Raw genomic sequence first — 12,336 nt, 5'->3', positions numbered from 1 at the left:
ATCAAACTCAGGTCCTTGTGCTTGCACAGCAGGAAACCACTGAGCTAAATCCCCGGCCCCAGAATCTTTAGAAGTGTGAGAAATACACCACCACCACCCTGGCCTCCTTGATTGTTGTTCTAATGGAATGTAGGAAATTTTTCATTATGGTGATGGTAGACACCAGAGTAGTCTGCTGTACCCTGCCTGCCCATGTGTAGTTACAACTCTGAACATGCAGAACTCACAGATGTACTCAGAAGGCAGTTTTGCGCAAGCTCAAGGACCCAAGTTCGATCCGTGATACCAAAAAAAAGAAAAGAAGGAAGTTTCCTTGTTCTCCTGCAACTGTCAGGTAGTCTTCATCCATTTCCAAAGATTGTTCTAGTCCCAGAGGAGACAAAGAAGATGGCTCTTCTGCCTGTGGGATTTACCTTCTAGTTGGGGAGACAGGCGATTAAAAAGTACTTATGAGTAAAGGAGAAAGAACAAGTGGCGTGAGACAAAGCATCTGAGTAATTGTGTGCACAAGGAAGTTGGTGGTTGAGTGGGCAATGCATGATTTCTATTTTCAGGGGCCTGTTTATGCGTACATGGAAGCATTCTGTGGGCTTGCATGAGTGAATCACAGCTGAACTTCCTTTGGTCCAGTGACTCCTGAATTAATATAAAACACCGCTCAGGCACATGAATTAAGCCTTTTCATGTGATTAAACTCAGACTCACAGCACCGTAGTTGGCTGGATATAAGGGCTGTGCCTTCTGATTCAGTATTTTAAGAAAGGGATGACACAGCCTGGGCACCAGCCTTTTTTCAAGTAGCAAGCCAACCTGTTCTGCCTTATAAATTCCCCTGTCCACAGATGTCACCACCACATGCTCAGAAACTCAGAGGTGGGTTTGAATTAACATCTTCCGACCTGAGATATCAGCAGTTTCTTTGAATGGTGAAATCGCTCACTTACTTTGCTGTGGTTGAATGATTCAGCTTTTTTATCTCCTAGCAAGCCTTTCAGAGCCTTAAGGGAATAGTTTTAGTTAGCAAAGTAAGAATGGGATATGGGATTCTTACTTTGAGGGAGCTAGGGTTGTGAAGGGGGGGGGGGTGTCCTAGGAGAGTGTGCCAAGGAGAAGCAGCTTCAAGGATGATGAGCTCTGTCAACTGTACAGTTGTCTTGGCTTTTACTTTCAGTTTTCTGATTTTTCTTGTGGGTAGCCATTTGGCAAAATGACGAGTGGCTTCCATTCAAGGTACCCGAAGAATAACCTAGAACTATCACTGAAAGTCCCCCCGTACAAGGTCTCTTGCCCTCAGCCATGATCCCAGCAAACAGACAACTGTGCCAGGTGGAATAGCTAGCCCCTCATAGACAGCCTGTGTCAGTGCCAGCAGACTCCCTGACATTGCAGACACAAATAGCCAGAAGACCTCAGCACAGACCAAGCTCTGTCAGAAGTGTGGTCCTAGCAGGCCTGGACCGACAAGAGGTCAGAATCAGGTTCCCAGAGAGTAAGTCAGTGAGCCCTCCCACAGCTTGGGTTTCTGGGCTATATGAAAGTCCATAAAAGCTCAAGTGGGTAGATACCTGTGTGTCATGAGGCACAATAGCAAAGCCATTTTAATTTCAGCTTTCGGTACAGTAAACAGTTATAGACTATTTTGTACATCCCTAGAGATACTAAAATACCATGCCATTTTGACAGCAATAGAAGAAATTGCCTAGTTCTGCTTAAAAGTAGCATAAAAATATATTTTTTAAAAAAACACTGCTAAGCTCCTTTCTATTTGAACCCCTAAATCTGAAATGATGGGTTGTAGAGTCCATCTGTCCTTTAGTTTATAGCAGTGATTGTTGCTAGAGTCATATGATTTAACTTCCCTTAAGCTTGTTGGTTGGTGTCTTACAGATGAGATCTACGGAAACAGCCTGATTTCCACTGTGATTGACAGCTGCAACTGCTCCGACTCCAGTGACATTGAACTGAGTGATGACTGGGCTGCCAAGAAATCTCCCAAAATTTCCAGAGCAAGCAAATCACCCAAACTCCCAAGGTAATCTCAGTCTTCAGATATTTTCCCCTTTTTTGTGCCTCTGATATGACTCTAGCTGTGCCTGCAACAGAATCCCATCAAAACTGACACTTGGGGGGTGCATTCTGAACCACCTTCAATCCAGAATGTGGCCCAGTTCTAGAACCTTTTCTTGCTCAGATAAACTTTGTTTTATTAAAGAAAGTAACTGACACTTGTGCAGCAAGATCAACACCCCTATTCTTTTCTTACCACCTTTTCTTCTGGAAGATTCTGCTTGGAATAATTACAGGTTTTCTTTGTTTTCCTTCAGGATAGAAAGACACCCAGTAGGAAGTTTGCTAAATCCTCGGAACTTCTCTAGGGATTATCAACGATGGTAGGTGACATAGGGGTGGCCGCAGCTCACAGACTTGTTTTTTCTTCCAGTTTAAGAAAAGGAAGAAAAAGGTCTTACAGTGGGTGCAGTGTGTTGAAGACAGTGTCAAATTAAATACCTACAATGCTGCAATTAGGAAAATTATAGTAAACATACAAAAAAAAGGTTTCTAAGATTTGTCTAAAACTAGAAAGCTAAGAGTAGATGGAAGGTTATAGTAAATGTACGAAAAAAAAAGGTTTCTAAGATTTGTCTAAAACTAGAAAGCTAAGAGTAGGTGGAAGGTCCTGGGTTGTCATAGATGAGGACACCACCTTCCTCTTTGTTGCCACCATCACAGACTATATGACTTTGGAGTTTCCTTATCTGTGGACATTAATGAGTGAACCAGATCCTCACTAACATCCACAGTTCTGTGGTACCATGAAAAATTAAGGTGCACTTTACATACAGATATATACATGCACAAATGCTTGACTTCAAGCAGCTAGGTCATCAGGCAGTTGCTATACCAGTGTGTCTCTGCCCGGTGCAAGATAAAAACTATGCCCTTCATCCCAGAAGGTCCCTTGTGTTTCTTTCACTTGATATGACTTCTGTCCCAACAGATTAGATTTGCTTGCTCTTGAATTTTATACGAATAGAATCAAACGATGTCATACCCTTTTTATCTGGCTTTTTTGCTCAACGTAGTAATTTTGAGATTCATCTATTTTATCACATAAATCAGTCGTTTGTTTTTCTTTACTGATCTGTGGAATTCCTTCATTGGGAATGAATAAATGTGTTTATCTTTTTTTTAAATCATTAAATGGATATATAATAGTTTCCAGTTATAAAGATTCAAATACAAGTCCTTTGTGGGTATATATTCTCATTTCTCTTGGATATCCACATAGAAGGGAATTGGAAGGTCATGAGTTAGATATGTGTTAAACTTTATTGAAAACCACCAAACTATACCAAGTTAAATTCTGAGCAGTAATAGAAGAGAGTTCCAACTGCTTCCATTCTCACCTACAGGTCTATAGTCATTTTAAAAAAATAATTTTACCCATTTAGGTATGTGTGTTGTGGTATCTCTTTGTAGCTTAATGCTCGTATCTCCCATGATTGGTAATTCTGAGCACTTTTTCATATGTTTCTCATACACTGATTAGCTCTCTAGCTACTTATCACCTTTTGTGAAATGTCTGTTCAGGTCTTTTGTCCATTTATTTTTGAACCGTTTTTCTGTGTTTGAGTTGTAAATGTTCTCTGTGTATGCTAGGTATAAGTGTTTTGTCAGATCTGTATATTACCAGATATAGTATATGAAGTTATTTTATGGTTAATGCCTTTCATGTCCTGTTCAGGAAATCTTGTTCTACCCTAAGGCCATAATGACAGTCTTCTCTTCCAGCACCTTTTAGAGTTTCAGCTTTCACATTGTATCTCAGGTTAGGTTTACATCCAGATGAATTATTTTGTGTGGTGTGAATTCAGGGGTAAACATTCATTTTTTTTTCCATATAGGTATTTAGTTGCTAGAGTAGTCTGGTTGGTTTTTTCATTTTATTCTAAACCTTCCTTGTTAACATTGTAAATAAAATGATATACTTTTCAGCCAGGCATGATAGCACACACCTGTAATCCCAGTAGTCAGGAAGCTGAGGCAGGAGCACTACTGTGAGTTCAAGGCCAACCTGGGCTACCTATTGAGTTCATAGTGAGACCCTGTCTCAAAAAAAAAGAACTTTTCAATACTTCCAGTGTTTTAAGCTTTTTCCATTAGTTAGGCTGAGAAAGAAGTTACCATACAAACAAACCCTTCTTCATCTGTAGATGTCCTTTTAAGGTTGTTGCTTCTCTGTGACTGGTCCCCCTTCTTCCTTCTCTCCCCACCTGGAATCCCCTCTACATAGCAGCAGGGTATGGTCCTAGCTCACAGCTTTAATCAGCTCAATCTCCCATCCTCCCATTCCTCAGGATCCCTGAGGAAGTTTTGCATCAGGTTTGCAAGTAATAAACAAGGAGCTTAATGCATTTTTATAGGATGTTGTAAACCTTACAGTATTTATTGTTATAAAACTCTTTGGAGTAGACTGGCATGAAACACATGTGTCTTCACATTACAAAGGAGTTGAAAAACAAAGGTAGGGAATAGGATCAAAAGGCAACAGAAAAATTTTAGATTCACTGATTTGATTTAAATATTACAGGTGGTAAAGTAGTAGATAAATCTGTTGAAATTCAACTTGTCATAGAAAGAATTTTAAAAGTCATAGTGGCCTTTGGATAAGAAATGACTCTTCTTTCCTGCCATTTTCCCTAAAACTAGTTGTGCAAATGTATGTAGACATTTACAAACTTTCTATAGGTGAGTAGAAAGTGAAAGAGCTAATTTTCTCAGGTTCCTTACAAATAAATCACTTGATCTAATCTCAGTATATTTTTAAATATTGTATATGTTATTCAGTATGCAGTTTTTATTCTTTCCTCATGTTCATAAAGCAAAAGCAGGAGTAAGAGCTTTGTGAAATTAGGGTTCTGGCCACTGAGAATCAACATCCACGGCAGACTATCTAGACAGGGAAGCAAAGTGCTGGGTCCAGCCTTGCCCTCTCTGTAGATGCCTGACTATTCCTGGTGTTATCTCCACAGGATCAGCATTGAAGCCCGGAAGTCTCCCAAGCTGCCCCGGGCTGCTCAGGAGATCTCCCGGTCTCCCCGGTTGCCCATACGTAAGCCCTCCATTGGCTCACCCAGCCTGACTCGGAGAGAGTTTCCCTTTGAAGACATCACTCAGGTAGTAGAATGTGTCTAACAGTGCCAGTCTAATTTGATCAAACCCTCTGGCCACCTGGATGTGCCACCTTCCTTCCCATCCTTCCTGCCCCACTCACTACCATACCTGCATACAGGCCGCCTGGCTCCGCTCCACATACCTTTCTGCTACTGGAATCTTCCTCCAGTGGAGCTCTGGCTGAGACACTTCCACACTTTTCCACCTTGCTGCTGTCAAGCCAATTGTAGTCCAGCAGTGATTCCCCAGTTTCTGGGGAGAGAGCCCCAGTCACAAACCCCACAGTCTAGTCCTACCTGAGTCACTCATGCCATCTTTGTTTCTGCCTCCACTTCCAGACCTAACTCCAGTACCATCTCTGTCATGAAGGCTTCCTGCACTGGCTCAAGCACAGTACTTGGGACATCAGATGTCTAATTACCTCTGACATCTCTCAGGGACTTTGTACAAAAATCACGATGAGCCCTATCTTTTCTATTAGATCATAAGCTTCTTGAGAAAGTAGATTTTGTTCATCTATATTTTTGCTCCTATGCATGTACATACTTTTGAGCATAGTAATAACTTTTTGAAATGTGTTTTATTTGAATGAGAAAACAGGTAATTGGACATAATCGTATCATTGTAGCTGTTTCCAGAGAAAACATCAAGGGTATAAATGGATTTGGATATAAGATTTCCTCTCTAGTTCAGTGATTAGGGGAAAGGAGAGGCAAAAAAAAACGTACCCGGGGCCGGGGATTTAGCTCAGTGGTTCCACTGCCTGCCTTGCAAGTGCAAAGTCCTGAGTTCAATCCCTGGTACCAAAAAAAAAAAAGTACCCAAATCACTTTAGTGGCCTATTAAAATTTTTTATTTACTTATTATTTATTTTTTTAAATGGGGTCTTACTATATTGCCCAGGCTAACCTCCAACTCCTGGGCTCAAGCCATCCTGTGGCCTTAGCCTCCTGAGTAGCTGGGACTATAGGTATGCAGCCTTTTTAAACTGCATACATTTAGACATGTTGGGAGAGCAAGCACTCACTCCTAGCTCAGTGTGCCACCATTAGAAAATGGGAACTCACTATGCTCCACCTATCATTCAGTATTTAAAAATGGCAGAATTACAGGGGCCGGGGATTTAGCTCAGTGGTTTTGCTGCCTGCTGCGCAAGTGCAAGGACCAGAGTTTGATCCCTGGTACCAAAAAAAAAGGCAGAATTACAGAGGGAATTTTTTTTTTTTCTTACCCGGTACTAGAGATTGAAGCCAGGGCCTTCACACTGAGCTTTAGGGTTTGGTTTGGTTTTGTTTTTTTAATTTTGAGACAAGGTCTCACTAAATTGCCCAGGTTGGGCTTGAATTTGAAATCCCCCTTCTTCAGCTTCGTAAAGTGTGGGGATTATAGGCATGTACCACCCCATCCAGCTCATACTTGTGACTTGTAAAGCAATAAATAGTAGCATTCTTACAAGGGACCAATAGAAATATATCCTTGAGTATGGAAATAGACTAAGATTTTTTTCAATTTTCTTTTCATATTTTTCCCCCACAGCACAACTATCTTGCTCAGGTCACATCCAATATCTGGGGAACCAAATTTAAGATTGTCGGCTTGGCTGCTTTCCTGCCAGCCAACCTTGGTGCAGGTAAAAAATTCATTCTCTTCTCTCACCGTTCCTGTTAGAAATCAGACCAAAAAATCAATTCTCAACCTTTGGCCATTTAAAGTAGAAAATGAGCTCTTAAAACACCACAGATTTGCAGATTAGTGATGAGTGTGTAAGTTGCTCCAAACCTCGACTCCAGCCACTATAATTTTGAAAAAATCAGAACTATTACTCAAATTGGCTTTTGTCACTGGCACTATAGTTTTTTTAAAAGATAATTCCTGACTTATAAAAAGTAATAGAAAACAAAAGTAACAGAAATATCTAAAATTTACATCCGAGCTCTCAAAGATTTCCAGATATTTTGGCCTCTATGGGCAGATTTTGATACTACTAAGTCCTTGAATCACAAGAAATTTCTAAAGAAAATGGAAGAAAAAAACCATTAAAGACTATAAGACTTTGGCTGTTTACAGTATAGTTCTTAGTGGTAAATATAAATCTCATTTCTCAGTACAGATAAACATTCTCATGATAAGTTTGAGACAAAGAAAAAAAGTGGACCAAGGGAGTACAAACCTGGGCCAGAACCCACCCTTGCTCTTCTGTATTCCTGTCCAAATGAGTAGTAGTTATTTGTCATATTTACCTCAGATGAAAATGCAGGGCTGGGGATTTAGCTCAGTGGTGCTGCCGCCTGTGACGCAAAGTCCTGAGTTCAATCCTCGGAACCAGAAAAAAAAGAAAATGCAAAAGATCCTTTTCAAAGCATCTTCCTTCTGCTAGGTAAATCCCTCTTTGGACTGAGGAGTTATGTTGTTACTCCCATCTTCCTTGGTTGCTTGCTCCTTTCCCGTTGTACATATCCTCAGTGAGACCAAGTAGGGCCGTGGCCCTTTATCTCAAGATATGTTCTATGTAACCTACCATTATATTTGAACAATTCCAAATCTGTCTGTAAGAGTTGTTTCATACACAGATCCTGTAAAATAAATTATTCTTGGGCTGGGGATTTAGCTCAGTGGTTCTGCCACCTGCCTCACAAGCACAAAGTCCCAAGTTCAATCCCTGGTACCAAAAAAATAATAAATAAATTAAATAAATTATTCTTGCAAGTCAGATGTTCAAAAGACCTGTTGCTATGTGTGCATCTTCAGAGATTTTATTAAAGAGCACTCATTTGGATTTTTCATTTTGAGGTTTCTCAGCTCAAAGAAAAAGAAGAATAAAAGTAAAACATAAAACTGACTTGGAAATAACAATATACCATCCCTGTGTGTAAAGCAAAGAAAACTTATAATGTTTTCATCAACCTGGAAACTCACTAGTGACCACAGAAGTTTGTTCAGGTATTCATCAGTGCCCTGTTGACAGATATGGTTGATTTTTTAATAAACACTGTTTGATTATCATTATTATCCCCAAATCAGTAATCTGAGAACTTTGCCATCTGCCTGTAGTATATATTGAAAAAAAAATGAAACTGTGAATTTACTTAATGGATCTTTTCATTCTACCCTTATTTCTTGTATGAGTAGATCCACAAATAAACCAATAAGGACCTTAAAATGAGTACCTCTGAGGACCTGTTGCTCTAGATAACTCAGTTGAGTGCCTAAGACAAAAGCTTGCTTGATGATTGTCCTCATCATCCACCTTTTTAAAAAGAGCATTTGGGTATATATAGTATTAAGATAAAAGAATTTTCCACTTAATTCTACTAGAGGAAAGAAATTAACTCTATTATGATTCTAGAAGGTATATATGGTACCCCATTAAATGTTTTCAAAAACAATATATACTGTTCTACTCTAGTGGATTTAAAAAGTGAGTGTTCCCTACATTGGATAATTTATTTCCTTGAATTAGAATATCTGCCCCATGAAATTTTTTATTTTTAATTTTTACACTTCTTAATTTAAAAAATATACAAGATTAAAAATTCAGAAAATTCCAAGGAGTGTATAATAAAAATCTCTCTGATCATCACCCTTTCCCACCTAGTTTTCTCCCCTGGAGGCAGCTGAAAATGTTCTCCTAATCCCTCCTTAGGAGTTTTTTTTAATTGTTCTTTCTGGATCTGAACAACAACGAGTAGCACTTTAATTCATTAAATATTAGCCGTACAGAACCATACAGAATTTTTCCACCAGAATTTATGTTGTCTTTCTTTTGAGTTCAGAGAAACACAGGGGTAAAGCCATTCCTGCTGTCGGGTAGAAAAGTTACCTTATCCACCAGTTCAAGCACTAGCCTTGTACAGAGGCCTCAGCAAAGCGGCAGCTCTGCCAAAGCAGTGCCTGCTAGTCAGGCCCAGGGATATTCAAGGACTTGACTGTGGAGATGGGATATGGCTTACCATCAAAAATAATCTGTAAAGAACCTCTGTATCTACATATTTCATAGGAGATAGTATTGGGGTGGTTTTTTTTTTTTTCTTTTTTTTTTCTTCCCTGTACCAGGAATTGAACTGAGGACCTTGCACTTAGGATGCAGGTGTGGCACCACTGAGCTAAATCCCTGGCCCAAACATAGAGTTGACAGGACCTTTCACCATAATTTTAACGTCTTATGAAACTTCAATCCAAATTATTTTTTAATTTATTCTGTCTCTAAATATTTTAGTTGCAATTTTGGCTTTCTCTTTAATGTTGCTGTTAATCAAATTAAATCTTAAAGTTAAAATAAAAAGCTGTGTGGAAGTTCCACATAAATCTCTGTCCTGATCATTATGTTAAAGTTGAAAGACAGTAAGGCAAGAATCCAACCCTGAATGATGCCATCATTCTCTTCCTATGTAATGTTTGTCTCCTGTCCCCTACCTGTTGCTTTCAAACAGCTCCTTGATTGCCCAAATGTTTCGTAAGCTTGGCACTCTCATTACCACTGTTTTCACTAAATTATCCTTCTTCAGATGAAGTTTTTTAATAATAAATTTTCCTACCTCAGCTCATTACCTCCCAAAAAACAAATGGATTTAAATCTAAGGTGTTTTTGACATTCAGAATTCTTGGTTCTGTACATGGACTGTTGGCAGAGTAACCAAGCTAGACTAAGTATTTACCATTGCTAAGTCTAAAACCATGACTTGCTTGGCTGCGTGTATACCTGGAGAGATGATGAGCTTAGACCCTTGGCTCTGCCTGTGCAGATTTGTCTTCTTACAGCAGGGAACACAGCCCTTCATTCTTCTTCCCGAGACCCCACTGGAGCTGTGGTCTCCTCCACCATGTCTCTATTAACTGTGCCCTTTTTCCTCCCCACAGTGATCTATAAAACCAGCCTGCTGCATCTCCAGCCACGGCAGATGACCATCTATCTCCCAGAAGTTCGGAAGATTTCCATGGACTATATTAATTTACCTGTCTTCAACCCAAATGTTTTCAGTGAAGATGAAGATGATTTACCAGGTGTGTCCACATACATGGACTTGTGTATCATGGTCCCTCTTAGCGGATTGTGCCAGGAGGGCAGAGTGGTAAGTCACTACAGAGTATTGCCTGCCACCTTGGTCTGGAAAAGGCATACTCAGATGGGTAAGGTTACTAGATGGAGTGTCATGTCCCAAGAGGAAGACCACAGATGGGTACTTATTTGAGAAGAAGGAGCATGGCTCCTTAAAATGGCAATGGCCTCACATTTACAGAGCCTTCTCCCATCTGTCTGCCCATGTCCTCACAATAACCCTCTTAGTGTCATTTGCCAGATAAGATAAGTTAGTTTGTTTCTTGATGAGAAGATCCTTAAAGGATCCTATGTTGATTGATAGAATGATTTTTAGTCTATCAATTAATTGCATGTAATTATTGTCAGTTATGCTACGGTACTTCAAACATCTGCCTTTCTAAGTAAAAGTCCGCCTGTACTTTCATGGATACAGAGATTCCTCCTCTTCCAACATCAGTACATTCAATTTTATAAAACCTCATGGACTCGAGCCTCATCCTCTGCTCTTAGATTGAGAAGTATCTTTTAAACTTTCCCTTAGCACCCTCGTGTTCTCCCCAAATGCCACAAATACAGCTTTCTCCAATATTCAGTTGCTTCTGCAGTTGTTGTCTTTGCTGTCTCTCGTTCTAGTGAGGAAACAGTATACTATCTTAGGGCTGTATTCAATGATGGTGGCTCAGTAAAGACACTTCTCTTTTGGAGTGGAAGATTCCTGCTCTAAGTATTCCCTACAGGCCAGAGAACATCTGGAAAAGGGATTTGAACAGGAATGATAGGAAACTTGAGATGGCACCCACCCACATTGGTTCGGAGAATAATTGTGTCTCACTGGAGCCCCAAGAAGGGAGGGAGTTAGTTATAGGCCCCAAGGGCAGGCTTGCCTTTTTTAAAATGTGTTACCAGGAATTGAACCCAGGAATACTCTTCCACTGAGTTACACCTTTAACCCTTTTTATTTTTCATTTTGAGACAAGATCTTGCTAACTTGCCCAGGTTGTCCTTGAACTTGTGATCTTGCCTCCATCCTCTCCTGAGTAACTGGGATTACAGATGTGCACCACCATGACTGGCTTGTGGGCTTGTCTTTTGATAGGCCAGCTGGCTGCATTCTGCCATTCTGGTACTAGGCAGCCAGCCTGTTAGATACTATTTCCTGCCCAGCTACCAGTTGCTGCATGACTTAGCACCAGGCTTCAGGCTTCTGGCATTGTTTTCTGAACAGGAGCCATAGTGGCTCAGTGGGTCTAGAGGAACAAAACCGGCAGCTTCTTAGTGGGTACTTTCAAGAGGGCACAAACAGCACCCTCTGAGCACTTATCTGCAGGTAACTATTCATATGCATACTCCATGAGATTCCCACTCTAAGGAAGTATTTATAGTGTTTTATTCAGCATGGCTCTACCTATATTGTTCAAAATGCTATAAAGCAGTTAAATTAGGAAATGATCTTTGACTTAATACACACATTTGCTAGAGTATTCCTTTTACTGTTTTTCTACTATATTTTATATGGTTCTATTTATAGAAACTTAATTTATGTACAGATTTCAGATACACATCTGTTGTGTGACACTTTCCACGTCAACCAACCCACAATTGTGGATAAATCTGCTTGGAAGCTCAAACATTGTGAGTCTTCAGTGGAGTCCTATATTGTACTATTGTCCTTTTCTTGCATAAAAGGGTGGGCTACCGGGGATTTAGCTCAGTGGTTTCACCACCTGCTGCGCAAGCACAAGGACCCGAGTTCGATCCCCAGTACCAAAAAAAAGGGTAGACTACCACTAAGTATTATCAGTAAAAAAGTTATTAATTATTTGTGATGATACCACTTAGGTACATGGTACCAAATTCACATTCAGATGTGTTCATTGGAGAGCTCTGACAATGCCCTTGGCCTACACACAGCGGGCAGGCTACCCAGAAAACCCCCCAGTTTCCTCTGTATCCTCCTGGAAATACTAGAGAAGCTTTGTGAATGGTATAGCTTTCCCCAAGCAAACACATCTCAGTCTCTAGCAACTGCATTCTGCATGCAAAACATAAGATGAGTCCAGATGTAATGTTTATACTGACCCAGTATCATGACACTATTTTGCAAGTAGTTCCTTTTTCTAATT

General features: G+C 40.1%; 1 protein-coding gene across 8 annotated transcripts in view; it reads left to right on the top strand.

The window, feature by feature from the left end:
• Tulp4 (TUB like protein 4) overlaps positions 1–12,336 on the top strand; it is a 224,590-nt gene that overhangs the window by 196,093 nt on the left and 16,161 nt on the right. For 6 of the 8 annotated variants that reach the window (XM_021251970.2, XM_021251971.2, XM_004874557.3 and 3 more), the window contains 5 exons: positions 1,888–2,032; positions 2,325–2,390; positions 5,034–5,178; positions 6,712–6,805; positions 10,033–10,176. In XM_021251970.2, the coding sequence (XP_021107629.2) occupies positions 1,888–2,032; positions 2,325–2,390; positions 5,034–5,178; positions 6,712–6,805; positions 10,033–10,176 (594 nt within the window). The remainder of the gene's footprint in view (positions 1–1,887; positions 2,033–2,324; positions 2,391–5,033; positions 5,179–6,711; positions 6,806–10,032; positions 10,177–12,336) is intronic. The other 2 variants (XM_004874558.3, XM_004874556.4) reach the window with 1 other exon arrangement.

Source organism: Heterocephalus glaber, unplaced genomic scaffold (genome assembly GCF_053883595.1).
Source record: "Heterocephalus glaber isolate CG9 unplaced genomic scaffold, H.glaber_assembly_v1.0 deba00001523, whole genome shotgun sequence".
Classification (NCBI taxonomy): domain Eukaryota; kingdom Metazoa; phylum Chordata; class Mammalia; order Rodentia; family Bathyergidae; genus Heterocephalus; species Heterocephalus glaber.
The sequence above is the reverse complement of the archived record's forward strand: the minus strand, read 5'-3'. Positions and strand labels throughout refer to the sequence as shown.